The sequence below is a fragment of the Propithecus coquereli genome, unplaced genomic scaffold (genome assembly GCF_000956105.1).
Source record: "Propithecus coquereli isolate 6110/MARCELLA unplaced genomic scaffold, Pcoq_1.0 Scaffold86, whole genome shotgun sequence".
NCBI classification, from domain to species: Eukaryota; Metazoa; Chordata; class Mammalia; order Primates; family Indriidae; genus Propithecus; species Propithecus coquereli.
Window position 1 is genome coordinate 2,526,347 of NW_012154840.1, and position 20,802 is coordinate 2,547,148.

The following is a 20,802-nucleotide window of genomic DNA, read 5'->3' on the forward strand; positions in this document are numbered from 1 at the left end:
TCATCAATAACAATAAAAATATTAATAAATGCTTTTTCACATGCTTAATATGTGTCAGGAAGTAGAACACAAAATACTATGGACTCATATTGAGCATTTAAAAATGTATTAACATCATTATTGTTTTTTTATTCAAACCTTTTCTGGCTTCATGTATAAGTGGAATTAGGCAGCAATTCTATGGAATATTTTCAAAGGAACTTGGAAGGATCCATTATCCCCTAAAGCCTTTCTCTTCTTCTCCTTAATGGCTGAAATTCAACCATTGAAAGTGTGTTCCTTGTTCTTAAGACTCATAGTTCTGGATGGATATAGCAGTACTGGTTAATAATACAGAATTCAGATCAAATCAGACTCTGCCCCTTATTAGCTCCATGACTATTTTAAGTTCCTTCAGCTTGTTGAGCCTTACTTTTATCATCTTTAGATAAGAGCTAATCATAAACCTTCCCTCAAGATTGTTGTGAAGTAAATGAGGTGCTTAGTACAGTGTCTGGCACTTAGCAAACATCCTCACTCATTTCACCATTATTAATGAGTACTGTTAATTCTGACTTGGCTTGAATGAGTTTGGAGTTCCAGCCTTAGAATTATCAGGGACCTCATAGATGACTGAGTCCAATCTGCTCATTTTACTAATAGAGGAACTCAGGCACAAAGGGAGGAAGGGACTTTCCCAAGTTCACACAGTGAATAGGAGAACTGAGCACAAAAACCAGATTTGGGCTTCTAGCCCAAACCTCTTTATTACAGCACAGAGCTTGCACTCAAATCCTTCTCTGGGAGCATGTTTTTCTGAGTGGGGAGGAAGGAAGACAGGAAGGGAGGGAAAGAGAGAGCTTTTTGCCTAGACCAAGAGAATGACCTGCTGCAGAAAAGAGAAAGCTGAGGAATAAGGAGGCTGAGTCAGTGACAAGATCAGCATTGCTAACTCAAAGTTGCCTAGCCCTAGGTCTTCATTAGTCTTTCCGAGTGCCTGTGGCTTGAACCAGAGCATAAGCACCCAACAGTGGACAGACTAAGCACAGCTTTTGGATAATAGTAGTTCAGGGCTTCATAACTCATTTAAAAACAAATATTAGAAATGTGATATTTAAAAATCAGAACTTTCTTGCACTTCCTTACATGCGTTAATAAGTTTCATGCATTAACACGTTTTTCACTGGTTTTCATTTTAGTTATTTATTGAGAGAGGTGCATCCTTCTCTCGTCAATGCTTACAACCTTTAAAGTTTAATTCAGTCCTACTGTGGAGCATGGGATTTGTTTTTGTGTAGATGTTCCCCTTTACTTTGCTCTAGTTCTCTCTATAATACTTATTATCTGTTGCGTTACTTTTTAATTTATTTGTTGTTGGCTTCGCTTGCTCTGACTCCAGAGCATAAGCTTTAAAATGGCAAGGATTTTTGTCTGTTATTGTCACCATTTCATTCTCAGTGCCTAGAAGAGTGTCTGGCACATGGTTGACATTCAAGAAATTTGTTAAATAAGTATATTAATGAATTTTGGATCCCCAGTAATTCCTCTAGCCAACTTGTTTCTCAGGAACCTCAGGTTGTCTTGAACTGGGTCTAGGCCAGAAGTCCCAGGATCTCAACTGAGGAAGATGACCCATAGTTTTTGGCCTTGCTACCACCAACTTGAGTGAGGAAGGCAACAACCTGAGAAGCAGACAGCTTGCCCTGGACTAGCAATGGGAAGTGTGAGGGCTCTTTGTGATTAGCTTTTAATCTATAAGATTGGAGCTACTCCATGATAAATAGGAAGGAAAGCTGGCTGCTAGGGTCACACAAGTTACTCCAACCTTTTAGACCTCACACTGGACCCACTTCTCTGAGCTCCTGGACTTACTACCTCTCTGGACGTTTGGGAGAGGACAGCTTCATTCCCAGGCCTCAGAAAGTGCAAGAAGCAAAGCAGTGGGCAGTATGTAGCTCTTCCAAAATCTGAACATGGGGAATATTTTGACTCAGCGGCATGTGCCTTGGTTTTTTCGTTGAAACAAACTGCTTCGAATCTTATAAACCATATCACCAAGTCCACCAGAATCAGGAGACATTTGGGGGAAAAAATTAAAGCCTATAAGAAATGAAAACACAGGCTCCCAGTCCCTGCAGGCAGTTTTGGAAAAAAAAGTTGTCCAGAGAAAGGTGGTACATGTTTTGAACTCAATGGTACACAAGATGATCTCCAGAGAGCAGGACAAAGAAGCTATAGTGCAGAGGCCCTACCATGAGGCAAGGGAGGCTGAGGCTCAAGAGATGATTTACTGTTTACTGACCCTGCTTCAGACAGTCATATGAATTAACCAGACTCCTTTTTTAAGATGCAAACACCAAGGGGAGAATCAAAAGCAGTCAGGGAGGTGGGGATGAGAGTGGAGAAGGATCAATTGTTCACACCTTAGTGTGAATCTGTTCAACTTGTCACTGTCTTGACAGAGGTTTATGCATTGTTTTAGTCCAGAAAGAAGCAATATTTCTTGAGAGAGTGGGCAGAGATGTTGGAAAGCACAAGGGCCACAGGGAAAACAGGTAGAGAGTGTGAAGTTTGGGAAACCATACCAAACATACAGTACAGGTGCTCGGGGATGGAGACAGAAGGTGGAAGAGGGCAGTTAGGGATGTGAAACAAATGACCTCTGTCCCCATTGTTTCTGAGGACCTGGCCTAAGGGATCATTAATAGCAAAGTTCCTCTAATTTTAAATGTAGCCTAGGGCTAATCATGCTGGTCATGATGTCAGAAAAGGCAGTGTTTGTTGTCATCTCATGGGGAACCAATGCACAGTGTAGTGCTTGAGATGCTGACACTGCTTTCCCTGAGAGCAGTGACACTGCTTCCCATCATACATGAGCATGATGATCAGGATTGTCTGTGTTGCCACTCTGACCACCATCTATTCTAATTATTGATCTGTCAACCACCTAGCTCTACTCTCATCTTATTGTTGTCATTTGGTCTGTTTGCCCCAACTTTCCTCAAGTTTCCCAGTTGTCATCTTAGAATATTGCAGCAAATCCTAGAAATCAGAGTGAAAAGTCAGCTTGGCTAGCTAAGTCAAAGCCAAGTTGGAACAATCAGGTAAGGAGATAGTTAATCCTTTATCTTAATCCCTGAAAAGTCACCCAGGGATTTGCCATTTGCCGATTCCATATTATCTTTAGATAGCCTCGAAAATGAATTAATGGAATTGACTTGAGAGCAAATACACTCTAATAAGTCCTTTTTTAAAGGAGGGAGGAAAGATAAAGGAGAGATGCCTTCAAGTGCCCATAAATAAAGTTGAATAAATAATTGACCAAAGTATAACTGCTAGATAATCCAAATATATTTTATTATATTTAATAAGCATTTCAAATCCAAGTGGCAATTACAGCTGAAGGATTGCTTTTGCTTTTAAATGTAAAATAAAGTCAATTTTACATTTAGTTATACATTGTGTTGGTTACATTGCTCACATGAGAAGTGTTTATTAATATTAGCAAGTTATATTAACTATAAAATAGAAATTAACTAAAAAGTGAAATATGGAAAATTAAACAAAACTAAACATGGAAATTACACAACAGGAAACTGATTTAAAGTTATATTTTATGTCAACTTCGTTAACATATCCCATTAAATGGTTTGGTGTCATAATCCTTAAATTTCCTAATTTTAAGAGCCAAGGGCACAAACAAAAGTCCACACATAGTTTATACTTACAAGAAACAGAAAAGAAAGAATACTGAAGGAAACAAAAAGATTATTCATACTTTGATAACTAATTTGATCTTACAACATAATCTAACAACTGAACTTTATCCATTTTAACCTAATTTCATCTAACTGAACCTAACGCCTTATATATTTCATCTATAACCTTTCTTCACAAGACAATATAATTCATGATTATTTTTAGGACTTTAGATCATTAGGAAAAAGTAATGCTACTTTTACAAATTCGTTTTTACTATTGTTCCATTGTTTTAGAATTTTTTTCAATTAATTTCTAACCCAGGCACAGATCCAGCAGTTTTTGAAGTTATTAATCATCATGAACACAGATTTTTACTTAAAAGTCATAGTATTTTTAAATCTACATATTATCAGAAAGAAAAACAAAGGTTAATGAGTTTTAAGAATTTGCTTATTGTTTTAGAATTTCTACTTTTTGGTTACTGTTTTATGATTTTTATTCTTTAACCACTCGCTGGCACAAGTTCAGCAGCTTACAGGATGCATCGTTCCTGGAAGTTTTACTTAAAAATTCTTAGCACTTTTAAATTGCCGTAGCATCTAAATATTTTTAAATTTGATTAACGCACATTTTAAGAATATTTTTGTTGTTTTGTGGGGTTTTAATTTTTTTTAATTTGGGGGAGGGTTGTTTTTTGTGTATGTGTATATGTGAGGGTATTTATTTTCATTGCTTCTAACCTGAGCACAAATGTAGCATTTTTCATGCTTATTCATAAGTCTTAATATTCTTTAATTTATACTTCCTTCATTTAAAAAAGAGTTTTAAAATTTTTTTTGTATTTTTGTTGAGTGATAAAAAATTTTTCTCTTCTTTTGTAGATTTAAAATATTGTTATTAATTGTTCTTGAACTGGGTGCCAGTTTAAGAGCTGCCTAGTTGCTCAAAAAATGCAAGTTACAAATTTTTAGTGTGTTTGTTTTATTTATTGTGTAGGGGTTTGTTTTTTCTAGGGTTTCTTTTTCTAATTTGTTCCTGACCTAGGCACAAATTTAGCATCTTTGTAATTTCATTGTGCTCCAAAATTTCATACAAATGACATAGTATTTTTTAAGTTTACAGATCCTTAAAACAAATAGTAATGCAAGTGTTAGGTATTGTTTGGGGGGGTTGTTTTTTGGTTTTTGTGCTTTGGGGAGTGTTTTGCAGTTTTTGTTTTATTTTGGTTTGATATATATATATTTTTATATATGTATACATAAAATATAATTTCAATTTGCTCCCAACTTGGGCACAAATCTAACATAATGTAGCTCCCTGGCTGCATTGTGCTCCAAAGTTTGACATGGAAGAATAAGTATTTTAAAGTAACAGATCTCTACTCACACCTCTAAAAAATGATTAATGAAAGTTTTCAGGAAGTTCTTTTGTTTTCTTTTTCTATTTTTGTTATTATTTTGTTTTAGTTAGTTAGTTAGTTAGTTAGTTAGTTTTGTTTTGTTTTTTCAATTCACTCCTGACCTGGGCACAAAGACAGCAGTTTTCTGGCTTCATTGTGCTCCAAAATTTTATATGGGGAATAAATACTTTATATAACCCAGTCTTTCAAAAGAAAGACAATTGAAAGTTTTTTTTTAAAAAAATGTTGACATTGCTTAGGTTTTTTTCACTAACATTTATTTTGTTGTTTTATGTGATTCTCAATTTCACACCATCCAGGCACATATTTAGCAGTTTCTAGCTTTGAAGTTTCACATTAAAATCTTAATGTAGTATAAAAAAAGAAAATTTTAAAAACTGACAGTGCTGGTGATTGTAAATGTGTAAATCCTGTTAATTTTCTGTTTCTTCCCACCCACATTCATACAAACACATTTTCTTTTCTGTTTTCAAAATTCACATAACAAATTTCTCCAACTCTTTTAAATTCCATACATTTCTTACTAATAACATTAGGTTAAAATATGTTCTTGTGCTAAAATAAACTCAATGATGGATCAAAAAAGAAAAAAAACAAAAAGACTAGCATATATCAGTAGTAACACAATTTAAAAAAAAAATCCCTGAATTTGTTCTATACTTATAGGCCCAGCCCAATTACCCAATTATCATTGGAATGGAAATACCTCTTTAAAAGTTTTAAAGTAATCTCCATATCACTAAAATCAAGGCCACTGACCACTTACTTATATTATACAATGTGATACAATGAAATTCTAACCCAGCAAAAGAGTTTGGCAATCCATTTTGGTCATGGTAATTAGACTTGACCTATAATTACTGAACAAAACAGCATATCTCTAATAATTGTTCAAACAAACATATCTGACTGTATCTGGAACATTAATATATTCTCAGTATCATTAGCTTCAAATCTTTCATTTATAGCATAGGAAAAATCATAGGAGAAACCATATCTGGACCTGAAGACAATTCTCGTACCTAGAAGGTGGATTCTAGCATTAATTCACCACCATTATTTGTTGTTTGATCACTAACTTCCTCTTGAATAGCCGGAAGGGAAGGCTTTGTGGTCAGAGGTGTCTCAGTCTTAAACAGGGACTCCATCCTGATATGGGTATTGATGTAGAAGGACTTCTGAAAGGACTCAAGGGTGAAGTAATAGATGAAAGGGTCAAAGCAACAGTTTAGAGTTGCAAGACACAAGGTGACTGGATACATGATCTTTGCAAATCTTTCCAACAAGCAATTAGTAATGGCTTGGGAGCGCACCAGGGCATATAAGAAGAGGACAGAGTTGTAGGGTACGAAACATACCACAAATACTGCCATGTGAACTGTGATCATCTTCAGCACTTTTTTCTTATTGGTCCCAATTTGAGACAGAGTAGCAGGCTTGCGAAGGGTTCTCAGCACCACAGAAGAGCAAGAGACATTCAATATCAAAGGAATGATGAACCCAACAACTTCAATAAATATGGTGATCTTGGATAGATAAGTCTTCCAGACACGTTTGGAGAAGCCCTCAAAGCAGGTGGTGGTTGCGTTGTTGACATTAGTGGTGGAGAACAAAGAGGCTGAAATACCACCACTGAGGACTAGGATCCAGACTCCAGCACACACAATGGCAGAATTCCTCCTAGTCCTAATGGTACGAGATCGGAAGGGATAGACAATGGCCAGGAAACGATCCACACTAATACAGGTGAGGAAGAGCATGCTCCCATAGATATTGGTGAGGAATGCAGTACCAGAGATCTTGCAGAGGGTGTCACCAAAAGGCCAGTGGCGGTTGAAGTTGTAAAATATTTTGAAAGGTAGGGTACAGACAAAGAGCAAATCAGAGAGAGCCAGATTGGTGATAAAAATAGCAGTCTCACTTCTCATTTTCATGCGGAAGCAGAAGACAAACAGAGAGGCACTGTTGGTTATCAGACCCAGGATGAATACAACACTGTAGACAGCACCATTTAGATTATACTTGAAGGAATCATCAACAATGCAAGTATTATTGGCAGTAGCATTGCCCAACCTGGGTCTAAGGCTTGGATTTAAATCTTGGAATTGGAAGTCAATGAATCTTCTATCACCCATGGATTTTTTTCAGGAGGCCTGCTGGCTGCAGGGGTTCACCACTCTGAGACTAGGGACTGGTAGTAAATGTTTTCCTCCTATGAGAGACAAGATGGAATGAATCATCAAATCTGCCTTTTAGCTATGATTTCTGTAGAATAAAAGATATTCTGTCCCCCAGATTGGAAGATAACATGCACATTCAATTTGGCTTGAAAAGTACTTTTTGTGCACCCACTATATGTTAAAAATTACTATCAGAATATGTTGCAGGAGTGGGAGAGTTCACACTCAATACAATAAGTGCAATACTGTAGCATTGCAATGGACATGGACATGAATAAGGTGAAGGTTATCCAACAGTCCAAAAAAAAAAAAAACTGATACTTAAAACCATATTGATACTTTGGAATTTGCATGGCACTTTTTCCAACTTTGAAAATCTTACAAAATCCATGTTTTATTTGATTCCCACAAGAACACCATAAGGTAGGCAGGACAGGAATTATCACCAATTTACAGAAGCAGAAACTGAAGCTTAAGTAATTTAGAATTATAGAATGTCAGAATTAGAAGAGAGTGTAAAATGGTACAGTCAGAACCAGAATTCATATTTTATGTTCCCTAACCCAAGGATTTTTAAGCTATTCTAAATTGTATTGCTCATTCTCCAATATTACTGAACCTCCTTGTTTGAGTATTAGTTCCACTGGGCAAGACTGCGGGTGAATATGGGACCTCCAGGACATGCTCCAAAAATTATCTTACTAAGATCCCAAAGTAAATTTTCGATTCACCTTTTTTCCTCTAAACAAAAGTTCAGATGGCAGGAATCCTTCAGTTAATTAGTGCTTCTAGCTAAAAGTTTTTTCATTGTATCAAATTGTCTTTCTAGAGAGTTAATTCAAACAACAATTTCATCATTTTCCTCCTGCAGATCCTGGTCCTCTTTCCAAGATTTTCTCGTGCTAAACCCTAAGCCTAGGATGTCTTTCTTCTCCCTCTCCCACAGCTCATTCAATCAGATACTTCCATGCCTTCAGCTCCTAAAATGGCCCTGGCCATTAAAGCCTTTTCCTGCCAAATACGAATGAGATATGAGAGGTGGATTTGACATGAACAGCCATCCCACTGTGCACTTCTGATCTGGCCCTTTACACGTCCTCTGCCTGCCACCATTTGTACATGTGGCAGTCATCAACTTAATCGTTTTTGTCGGGTATCTGGTCCAACATTGTTCAAAGGTGCATGTAGAAATCTTAGCAACTTTCCCCTAGGTCAACAGCTGCCATTGAACAGGAGACTGTCTTTCAAATGTGCTCTGTAATACACTATGGACAAGTAGCTGCTGAATGAATTCTTTTGAATGAGGAGAATATGGAATAAAAGTGGTCTTTGTCCCCTGAAATATCCAGTGATGGATTTTTACATGATTATATTTTAAAATGTGAAAGGCGTTTTTCTGAAGTGATTCCTTCTTACGTCACTCTTTCCTTCCAACTCCCAGGAAACAGGTCAAAGGACTTCTGTATATAATAGGGAAGGGAGTGTTGGGTGGGGGGAACCTGACAGAGCTACAAAGGCCTGAAGTCCCTTCAACCAGCATTTGGCTTGAGAAAAAAACTTTTTGGTCTGAGAAAAAAACATTCACTCACTGCAGTGTTTAAAGGGAGGGATGATATTGGAGAATATGGGGTGCAAATCAAAGGGTCGTCATTTTTAATAACTAAAGTTTTCAAGTTAAAATTTGAAAATTGCTATTTTTGAATTCTCATTCAACAAATCTTTATGGAATGCCTCCCCTAAGCCTAACTCTGAGCTAAGATCATATTTCTTCTTGGCCATTTTATGTCATAGGCCCAGCTCAACTTTTGCCAGAAGTGATTTCGATATTCAAAAGCAGAGTACAGCAGGAACCTTGAACATGTAAGGTCCAGGAGGGGGCGAAAGCCAGATGAGGAAGAAAGAAAATAGGTGGAGTGAGTAGGGAGTAGGAAAGGAGATGGGAAAGAAAGCAGAGAAAGAAAAACTAGAAAATTGAGAGAATGAGGGGAAAAGGAGTTAAGGAAAAGTGGAACTTGCTGAGGTGAGATCAGTGCTGCCATCTAATTTGCATTCAGAGTCTTGGGAGGGATTTCCAGTTCATAGTTTTTGCAATCCCATTCTCTCTACCTTGCTTCATTTTACTCCACCCAGGTTTCTCAAATAGAAGAACAGTATGTAATCACTAAGGTCATTGAAGCCAATCAGCAGAAAGAGGAAGAGCCTGGAAAATCTCAGTCAATGATGTTCAACCTCACTTTGAGTGCTATACACCCAAGTTTTTGCAGCTTCTGTGTTTTATCAATAGGGTGGAAGAAGAAAGAAATGGATGCCAAGCTTCTCAACTGCTTAAACTCTTTCAAATACTATTTTTAACACCCTATTTACTATCCATTAGTCCAGCGGCCTTTTTATTTTTTACCCTAAGACCATCATTCACACTTAAAAAGAATTTCATTGTTGAAAAAAATCATCAGAGTCAAAGTAATGTCCCTCTAACATAGCCACACAGTGTAAGGAAATTATAGGACTGCAAAACTCCTAGCATTACAGCCAGGCTTTATTCACTATGATCTGTATGCACCTGCCTTCTACAATAAGTAATGCCAGTAAGTTTGTTTTATTTAGAAAATGCTTTCGTAATAAAAGCCTTTTCGCTTCTACCCAGAGTCCCTCCAGTCTGCCCACTGGAGATCCCCTTACACAGCATGTTTCTAGCTCACTGGCTATGTATTATTTCATGCTTCCCAAGATGGCATATTTCAAGTACGTCTCCACAGTTTTCCATTCAGTTTTTTAAATGATTTTAATCATTTTATCTTATTTTTCACTTATTTTAATTGACAAATCATAATTTGTCATTTATAAAGTACAATGTGGTATTTTGAAATATGTATACCATATGGAGTGATTAAATCAACCTAATTAACATATCCATCCTCTTACTTCACGTTTATTTCCCCTGGAACATACACACTATACCCACAGCAGGCAGTCTGCAAATGCCTGGCACTTCTGTTCTGCAGCCCTGACTAATCAAATCCTGTGGGGGAGAAAGGACCACAGGCAAGAAAGCATTACAGTCTCAATCCTGAAGAGAGGGCATGGGAAAACTGCCACTATGGCCCTATTCATAGCTCTCCCTTGCTTGAACACACACCACCTTTGCTGTCTAGCAGTGAGGGTGTGGTGCTGGGACTTAACACAGCATTGGAAGCAAGGAGTTCTATTTCTGACTCAGACATTGGTTCACTCTGTAACTTGGCTATACTCTTTCTCTTTCCTGTATAAACTTTACCTCAGAGCCTCACAGCTGAGGCTAGGAAGATTCAACAGGGCTTATTAGTAGCTTTATGAGCTTGCCAGTATTCAGCCATACCTAACCACAGAAAAACATTATAGAAGCTTGTTTCCTTCTCTCTACCCTGAAAAAACTGGAAATTTATATCTCCGTTTTTCTTGGTACCCTGAACTTCATTATTAGGAGCACATCCTACTCCTAATGCCATGTATACCTTGTACCTCAGAAAGCCACCCCCCATGAGTTTTAACCATAACTACACAATTTACTCAGGACAATCCAGGAGGGTGCCCCCAAAGTAATATCTCCCATAGAGCTATGATTTAAAAAATCGGACAGGCATTTGGCTCTTGGGCTGATTCTGAAGAAGAACTAGTGATATTCAAAAAACAAGGTCTCTTTTCTGACAGGCTTCCTTTATTTTGACTATAAGAAATAACGCTTCTAACTACCAGATCTCCCTAAATGGCTAACATATTGCATACTGAATGGAGGCAAAGGGCTAACACTTGAGCTTCAGATGAAATGAAGAAAGAAAAATATAGGCTGACACAATTACATTTTCCACCGCAAGCAGCATTAGACTATTGTCTTATGAGTACCTCTGCAGCTAATTATTCCAACAATTAGCCACCTGGTGGGGGGGTTGGAATGTGGAGTTGATATATTTTCAATGACAATGGGCAGGAAGCAGGTCACCTGGAGGTTGACCAAAACGAAATCTGACCCTCAATGAATTTTTAACTTTGACCTACACATATGGAGCCAATTCGGACAGTTCATGGTAGGGTCCACAATTTTATTTTTTTGATTTCTAAAGATAATAAAATATAGGTATATTGTTTGGGGTCTTTGGGGCTCTTGGAGGAAGTAGAGTTAGGCTTTTGGCCCTATAAAGATGAATACCTAAATCATTTCACTTCACTTCATGAAGTACTAAAATTTCAGATGATACATTGAAAACAAAGCTCTAACTTCTGGCATATTTTTATGTCCAGGACCCTAGAAAGGCTATCTTGTTTTGCTCCTTACAGAAGACAGTCTAGATCTAAGGAAGACAAGGCCTTGAAGGCAGAGTATACTCAAATTCTTTTGATTTGCTCCTTTTTTGAATGAGATTGGGTCAGGTCAGAGTGCTTCTGATCCCCAGAGCATTTCCTCTTTCTACTCAGGTCGAAGGTTATGAAAGTTAACACAGTATTTTTCAGAGGAAGCTGAAACCTATTGTGTCCTTGACTATAGATACCTAGCAGTGAAGCAAACTAAAAAATAATACAAATGTTGTGAAAAATATAGCTCAAAACCATCCTTCTGGAAAAATAGGGAATATGCCCAGACTGTTGCTTCTCAAATTAATGGTTCCTAAGAAATAACTTCTGACCAGGCACAGTGGCTCATGCCTGTAATCCCAGCACTTTAGGAGGCTAAGGCAGGAGGATTGTTTGAGGCTGGGAGTTTGGAACCAGCATAGGCAATATAGTGAGACCCAATCTCTAAAAATTGTTTTTGTTTGTTTGTTTGTTTTGGTTTTTTGTTGTTGTTTGTTTTTTTTTAAATAGCAGGGTGTGGTGGCGAATGCCTATAGCCCTAGCTACTAGGAAGGCTGAGGCAGGAGAACCTCTTGAGCCCAGGAGTTCGAAGCTGCAATGAGCTATGATTGCGTTGCCACACTCCAGCCCAGGCAACAGAGTGAGATTCTCTCTCTTTCTCTCTCTCTCTAAAAAAAAAAAAAAAAAAAAAAAACGGAAAAATAAAAAACTACTTAAGGAAACCTTCCGGGTCAAGTCACACGCACAGGTCATAATCATACACATGGTTCCTATTGACATTCCTATGTATTGATTGATGTTTCATAATAGTTTTCAAAACTAAACCTAGCCTTATAACACTCCATATGGAGGAAACCATAAATGTTTCACTCCAAAATGGAACTGGGAAATTGATCTGTATCAGCTTCTTTTATTTCTGATACAAGAAATATGTATTTTAAAAAGGCCTATCTACATTGAATCCGGTTTTCACTGAGATTATTAAGGCTGTGTTGTCCCCCCATTCTATTTGAGGACAACAGGAAATTGACACAGGCTCCAATCTGATGATATTCTATTCTTAGTGATTAACTTGATTTTTTTTTCTTTTCATCAAAAAATACCCCAGTCTCCCACTAACCCTTCACCTGATGATACAGTCCAATCTTTGTGAAATAAGTGGTCTACTGCTCAGCATAATGAGTCAAAGATTGCATCAGCCCTACTAATATACAATTTTCCCTAGTACTTAGTTATAAAGTAAGCCAATTGCAAAGCAATTGCTCAATCTAATATTATGAAATTTTCTGGAATCTTGAGACTCAATATCTCATCTCGGCAGAAGCCCCAAACCTTTTGGGAAAATTTTTGGGTGTTCCTAAAAAAGCACATTTCCAAATTCTACAAGGGTCATACATATCAGCTAGAAATTTGGCTTTTTTCCATATATTTGAACAGCCAAATCAGTTATCAATTTGGACACCAATTTATGTGATACATTTGAACACAGTAATAAAAAACATGACTCCCATCTCTAAAAGCATATTCCAGTGGCACAGTGGGGTTGAGCCAAAGAATCAATATTCATCTATATCAAAATTGCCTGGATTACAATAAACAACTACAATTCCTCAATCAATTCTGGGTCTTTGGATCATATAATCTGTAATAATTTGGAAGTACTGGTTACAAAAAGAACTTGGAGAATGAACTTAAAAATTTGTGGAGAAAGTTATTGTCAGGAGAGTGGTACTCACCACATTAGTTCAAACCAAATTCTAGCGCCAATTTTATCCGAGACTTGAATAATCAGTGAACTTTCTGGAGGCACTGTGGTTAGGTATTTCCTCCAATGGGTGCTGTGAAATAGAATCAGTAACAATAGTGTGCCATACAGAGATATTTTCAATAAAATATGTACCAAGATAATAAGATAGAAAAAAATCATTATATGCTACCAATCAGAGTAAATGAGAGCCAATATATTTTACAATGGTATTTAAATGCATTGCAGATAACAGTTTGTTTTCCAAACCTGTCACTGCTGTGCCATATTTTATTAGTGATATTGACTGAAGTATAAAATCCATGAGTTTGTGTAACCTATAATCATTTAAAGATAACTAATGACAAAAAAAACACAAAAATACTTCCCCCACTTCCATAAAGTAATGTCTTATACTAAAAATAACTGAATAAAAGAGAATTCTTTTTTTTGCCTGAAGTTATATTGGTTCTTTGTTTTTGTGGGTTTTTTTTCCATTTTTTTTTTCCTTTTCTTTTTACCTGGCAACAACTGTTACTCTCGGTCAGGGGCCTCAATAGGGGAAGAGGAAAGAAAATTGGAACAAGTGGGGACTCCACTGCCTTGTCTCTTACCTAATTTCTTTCCCCCTGAACTAGAGTGATATGAGCAAGGCTTCGATTACTGGGTATTAGCAGACTGACAATCACTGCGTCTTTACCAGGATGCCCATCCAACATAGCATGTCTGTAACAGCTTCAATTCACAGCTCTGCCTAAAATATTTCCATAGAACCAGAAATACTCTGCAATGGCATTCTAACAAGTAGCACGTGCATTTAGATCCTACTTACTGCAGGGCCTCTACCTGTAAAGTAGAATCATCTGCTAGTGTCAAACTTATACTGTTGTTACATCTCACACTCTTCTGAACAAAGGTGGCCTAAAACAAAGCAGACTGCTAAATAGTACTCCAACTCTCCTGCAATGATTTTTCTCTAATCTAAAAGAACCAAAGAAAAAAAAATTAGACAATTTAAATACACTGAGATCACCTTAATATTAAGGAGAATTGATTTTCATATTCCTCCAGAGAGCTGTATTCCTGTAATGAAATGAATATTATTTTATTGGTTTATCTTAAAGGAAGATAGAAACATTAACCTTTTTTTCTTTTATGGTTTTCACAGTTGATACAGATTATACAGAAAACTTTTTATTTGAAATCTGAGCAAACTGGGAAGTTCAAATGCCTGGAAGTTTTCATATCTCATGTTACTATCAGGCACATCCCCATAACAAACTGTGTGAGAGCAAGTCACAGTCTCTTTCTGGGCCTCAGTTTCTCTTCTCCTTCTACCTTTGGCTTTGACTGACAGAAGCCTTCAACTGGTGCCACGGTGGTAGCCTCACTGGCTGTTCTCTCCTGTCAGTTATTTTCACCTGCTTTCGTTAGTCGGTGCATAATAAATATTTTTAATCCCCAAAGTCTACAATGAGGATCATTAATTTTTATTAGGCCCAATGAAACAACTGCTAAATTTATTTGACTATCAGAAATAAATCTCATTAATTAGTGCCAGAAGCTAAGAATCACAGAGCAAGATGCCACTTATACTCTAAAGTCTTTCAAATGCCCTCATTTTCCTTATCCTCTGTCCTGCCCATTTCAGCAGGCATGTCAACTCTAATTGTCTAGGTCTCAATCCTCGACCCTTCATACCTGTTTCCTGATCATCTCTGCCCCTCAAAATATGAGCTTATCAGCATACTTCAGAACATAACCACATAGAATCAGTAGACTACTTACTCTTCGCTTTATTCTGACATTATTTATCTACTAAAAGTGAGTCTGGATTCCCAGTGGCGGGTGGCCTTCTATCAAGCTCCTCATTTTCAGTATCAATATTCACAAACACGTTATAGATTTTGTTTTCCCCCTTAAGAAAGCCAAGAGTGTGACAATATATGATGATCATACACACAGACAAAAAGCAGCTACACAGATTAGGCCCGGACCAAACCACAGCAAGAACAATTCCCACTGCATTTTCCCTCAAAGGCAATTGAATAGATCAAGCTTTAGCTAAGCTTGACCTGAGTGTTGCTGTGAGGCATCTTCCCAGCCCTCTCTTTAGCTTACAGAGAGTACACATTCTGAAAGGCTGGCCTGATTGTTCCAATAGGGCTTTCATTCGCATCTCTGATTGGCAGATGTTTTAGAATGCAGATACCATCAAGTTTATCAGCTGAACCCATCCTCCTTAGCAAGAGTGCAACTTTTCATCTATGACAAGGCAAAGGGATTTGTATTCTATGTTGCTTGGAATTTTGTTCTGAAAAATAAACATGTTGCAGAGCCACTGAATAATTTGGACCTTAGGTTATTATTGTTGTCTTCATGTTAGTCAAGGTAAAAGAAAGGTGGTATAATTTGGTAAGGTAGCAAAGCAAAGAACCCCACCAAGCTCTGAAATGCTCTAACATTTGGATTTGTTTGGTCTTTATCCACAATGAAATAATGATAAATTACATTGCTATATTACCTAAAACAAAGTAAAATACAGTACATATCAATTCAATAAGATCTTTTTACTAAAAACCTTAAAAATATTCAGGATATATAAGAAGAGAATTTTAAAGATGTCACATTGTTGCATTTGTATGGCAAACAGCAATTAATTTCATATATCATAGCAAATTCAATTTATATTAGAATTAGTTTTTCATTCAAACATGATTCTTCTTTTATGGGCAAGTTCATGAATTATTCAATATAGCAAATGTCACATTCTCCATAAATCAATTAAGCAGCAAAGGCATGTCCTGTATAGTTTTACTAGAAGAAACCTCATCATAACAGAATTCACGTTAGCTCACAATGAATTGTAAACCAAAGAAATAAAAACCTAGCCAAAAGAGTTTCTAAATTGTTCTACCCTATGATTTTAAATCAGCTCTTTGGAGCAACTGTGTTTACATGAAACAACAGTCTGAAAATCCTGTATCTCTTTAACGGAAGCTATATTATTGCCAAAACAATAGAAATTCTTGTTTTTTACCATCCAACACGACGATCCTTGTTCAGTACTTCAGAGCTGAAGTCTAACTTCTTTCCACAAACACTCAAAGCATCAGTGTTTCCACTGGTTTGTTACGCCATCCCCCCACCCCCAAACGCCCAAATCGAATCTTTCTCAAAGAGAGACTTACCCCAAGAAAGAGAGTGCTAGATGAGAGAATGTGCTCATGCCTGTAGACAATTAGCTAATAAACACGTAAACGGACAACTCGCACTTTGGAAGTGCATATTTTTATCCATTTTTTTTTTTTAAACAGGGAAAGGTTAGCCGAGCCCAAAGTAGCAGTCTCTGGGCTCCCGCAGCTTCTCACTGCAAACCGCTCATTCTGAAAATGTGAGCTTATTTACATTTATCTCTTTCCCTTTGTTAAGGACTGGCCCTCTTGAAAGCTGTAGCCGGCATGCCTTTAACAAACAGGACACAAGAAAAGGCCCAAACTCAGGGCTGTATCCGAGGGCTGGGGGAACTCTTGGGGGTCTCAATAGGAAATGCTTTTCATTGGATAAGGAGGCATTATTAGGAGTGGAGATCCCGCCCAATCCCCTGTGCTCCATCGTTCTCTTAGTCACCAATCACTGGACTGAAGAAGTTTTTCCTTAAAGAGCATTGCCCAGGAAAAGCAGTTTCACAGTCAAGAATTAGTGGCTTAAGTGCCACTTGACAATATAAAAAGTGTCTTTCCTGACTAATTAATTCACAGAGAAAGCCTGTGTGCCTGTCTTTGCTGCGGGACCCACCGCTACCCCCTTACAATTCTAATGAGGAGGAGGAGGAGACAAAACTCCAAACTGGGAGGAGTGTTTCAATTATGGGTAGCGCATGTTTGTTCCTAGTTGCTTAAAATAATTGCATCACAGTACTGATAATAATAAGTAGAGGGCAGGGAAAAGGCAAAAGTGAAAGATACCATACACAAATTCCTGTTATACTGTGCAAAATTAAACCTCCCACCACCACAAAAATAAAATAAAATTCAATACCATATTCACTAACTTAAGCCAGTGAACTGCCCTCAGATGGAGAGGTACTGGGGTCCCCAGAGCTCTGACACCCACCTTCCATGGACTAGGAAGTGCTCTGTGGCAAAAGGAGGGTCTATACTTTTAAATAACTGCCTGGCAGGAAGCCTAATTACCATGAAATTTTCAGTGGTTTGCTAAAAAACCAAAATAAATAGTACACATGCAATATGCTTATAATAGGGAGCTATGGCCAACTGTATACCTCCTCCCCCCAACCCCACAAGTTTTTTTCCTGTATGTTGACTACCTTGGTTATGCACACTGTTTTTTTTCCTCCCCTATCGTCTTTCTTTTTCCCTCCCTCTCTCTGATCTGAATTTGTTGCAGAAACTCACTTATCCATCTGTAACTTCATTGCTAGCCCTTCTCCTCTGCCAATCCCCCAACCCTTCTCCCCTCTGCCTCCACCCACTGCCAACACCACCACCAACAGCAACCCCTCCCCCTTCTCTGGAATGAAACTCTTTGGCCAGGGATAAGGTTCTTTCTTTCCCTGGGCAGAGCCATGCCTCTGGAAAATTGGGGGATCCTGGGCCTGCTTCAAAACTCCAGTCTGTATAATTAAGCTGCCTCCCATATAGGACATGTTTCATGTTTGTTTATTCTCCCTCTTTCTTCAGTTCTATTGTGGCTGTTCTCAGTAACAGTCGAGACCAGTAAACAAGTCAGTGTGAAGTTGACACTAGCCTTATTGCTTGTGACTGACTCTAAAAAACATTTTCTGTTGCTTGCCCTCCCCCTCCTCTTTCTGTTCCTTTCTCACCTTATCTCAGGTATGTCTATTTCTGTCAATTGCTGACATTAACTGTGTCTTCAGGAGTGGGCCTAGACTAGCCCTCAGTGCGTTGTTAATCTACAAGAGAAAGATACAGTCCCTGCCCTGTGGAACTTCGCAGTCTAGGTGAGAGCTTAAAGACACATAAAACAGTGAATACCAAAGGTAAATTTTGAAAAACATACTAAAGCAATTGTATGTAGAATCAGTTCCGTAATAGACCAGAGGATAGAGATGAAGTCCCATGGATAGGGCCAGGAGGGCTTCCCAGAAGAGGTGGGATTTGAACTGAACCCTCATGGATGATTTGGAATTAAATAAACCAAGAAGGAATGGGAATAGCTTTCCAGGTGGCCAAATGATCAAATGCAGGAAGTGTGAAGTAAGAGGAGGTGAGAGGGAGACTGGTTTGTGAAGAGAAAAGAAGAGCAAGGAAAAGATCCTTTGGGAGGAGTGGTCTATTGTAGCAACCCAATGCACTATAGTTATGGAAGAGTTAACCTATAGTCATGGTCACTGTTTATCTGTCTGTATACTAGCTCACTGTCTTTCTCTTCTTTGGATTAATATCCCTCAGTCTTCTGATTCATCTGCTTTCATTTCTCCCTCAGGGACTCAAGTACTTTTCTTGTTAACCTCACGAAAGACTCTTTAGCAGATTTTTTACCATGTCACTGGGTCACATGTCCTTCTAGCATTACTCTTCCTCTCTCATTCTGAGCATCGAACCTCTTTCAGCTCCTAGATATGATTCTCATACCATGGACATTTCCAAGTGCTGTTCCCTCTGCCTGGAGCACTCCCCCCTCCTTAACCTCACCTTCACCAATTTAATTTTTGCTCTTCCTTCAGATTCTATCCCAGTAATTATGCCTTAGGAAACCTTTTCTTAACCCCTAGTTTAGGTCATATCCACTTATTATATGTCTTATAGCATCATGGACCTTTTTTTCATTGCATTCATCACAGGTATAATTTTACGTACTGTTGTGTAATTTATTTGTGTGATAATTTGGTTAATGTTGGTCTCTACCAACTGTAAACTCCAAGAGGATAAGGTACATATCTGCTTAATCCGCAATTGACAACGGCGTTTACAAAAATTCTTCTCCCTGACCTCTTCTCTTGTCCAACCAAAGCAATAGCGTGACTTTTTTTACTTCTCAGCTGAAAACGTGTGCCATTTCACCCATTTGCAGACAAATCTACACTGAGGTGTTATTTTAGGCCTAAAAGTACACACACATAAATAAAAAAACTTCCATGGACAAGAAAGTACCAAATATTATCCACTGCCATCCCCTTTCCTTTTGACCTCACTTCTTGGTGCAAACCTTCTAGTTTTGATTTCTCTAATATTTGTAAGGTGGAAGGGGGAAAATGAAAGCTTTTCCAGAGTTCTCTTCAAACAGCCAGTCTATGGCCACACGATTTAACCCAAACAGTCCTGAAAAAAAAAAAAAAGTCTTCTTCATTCAGTTGTTGATGTCTGTGCCACTGTGGAGAATATGAATATGAAGCTGAAAAAGTGCATTCAAAAATATCTGGGGAGTATACATTTCATTTTTATCTGTTTGAAAATAAAGTAACTGAAATATGACTAACTTCCAACTGGGAATTTATTCACTTGAATAAGAACAGCCAGATGCTTGGGACCTTCACACTCCAAACCCAAATCAATTTTTCTTTCTGCCAACAATATCAAAGGACTGGGCAAATTCGCCCAAAGTGCCAGCAACTCAACACTGTGCTAGTTTCCCTAGAAACAGTACGAATGTAACCAAAGGATTTTAACTATGCCTATGCATTAGAGTCCAGTTAACAGTTTGGGTAATTCTCATAGTCTCTAAATTAGCACAGTGTCTTTATAAACGTGGGCAATTTTCTAGGGAAGGGGAGCCTGTTAATTACTAACTTTGCATTAATTAGCAGATGTCTTGAAGCATTTCAGGAAACAAAAAAAAGGCAAGATCATGAATCTTACAGCCCTTTTTTTTTCTACAGTCTCCTTTTACTTCAATGGAGGAAGGTATCACAAGGTCAGGTTCCTAACTAGTTCATTTAGGACACTACATATCTGAAAGGGCAGATAACATTTTTTATCAAGCAGACCCTGGAAGATTTTTAGTTCATCCTTCACACTAGAGTACCTTCACCTCCTAGCTTTTTCTCAGAAAACTGGGCTTTCCTTCTCACTAACTGAACAAGCTTAGATAATAACAAATTCCCATTGCTAGAGGCAGGATTGGTAGTAGGAGAAAATGAACTTTCTAACCAAAGAGTCTTGGGAGGAGCCCTGCAACTGTGCATGTTTGCTCTAAGTTAGAAACACATCAAGGTAATAATGATGACAACGGTAAACATTTCCTGAGCCTTATATTATATCAGGCAATATTCTAAGTGCTTTATCTATGTTTATTTACTTAATTTGCACAACTCCATGATGTAATTACTGTTATTCCTTTTTAATACTTTAGAAAAATCAGGCACTGAGAGGTTAAGTAACTTGCTCACCCCCACACAGGTAGTTATTCCTCCACTAATTTTGATAATTTCCAGACTAATAATCATAATCACATCTTCCTTTAATGGA

The 20,802-nt window shown here is 37.8% G+C and overlaps 1 protein-coding gene across 2 annotated transcripts; it reads right to left on the bottom strand.

Annotated features, from left to right (window-relative positions):
- Nucleotides 1-5,181: 5,181 nt before the first annotated feature.
- On the bottom strand, nucleotides 5,182-16,852 carry LPAR4 (lysophosphatidic acid receptor 4). Of its 2 annotated transcripts, XM_012664103.1 has the most exons (4): nucleotides 16,543-16,839; nucleotides 14,385-14,434; nucleotides 13,344-13,445; nucleotides 5,877-7,313 (listed from the first exon to the last, which is right to left on the bottom strand). In XM_012664103.1, the coding sequence occupies exon 4, from the start codon at nucleotides 7,234-7,236 to the stop codon at nucleotides 6,124-6,126; it is 1,113 nt and encodes a 370-aa protein (XP_012519557.1). In that variant the 5' UTR covers nucleotides 7,237-7,313; nucleotides 13,344-13,445; nucleotides 14,385-14,434; nucleotides 16,543-16,839; the 3' UTR covers nucleotides 5,877-6,123. The 2 variants fall into 2 exon arrangements, with proteins under 2 accessions (XP_012519558.1, XP_012519557.1); XM_012664104.1 differs by lacking the exons at nucleotides 13,344-13,445; nucleotides 14,385-14,434 and having other exon boundaries at nucleotides 5,182-7,313; nucleotides 16,543-16,852.
- Between the last annotated feature and the right edge of the window lie 3,950 nt (nucleotides 16,853-20,802).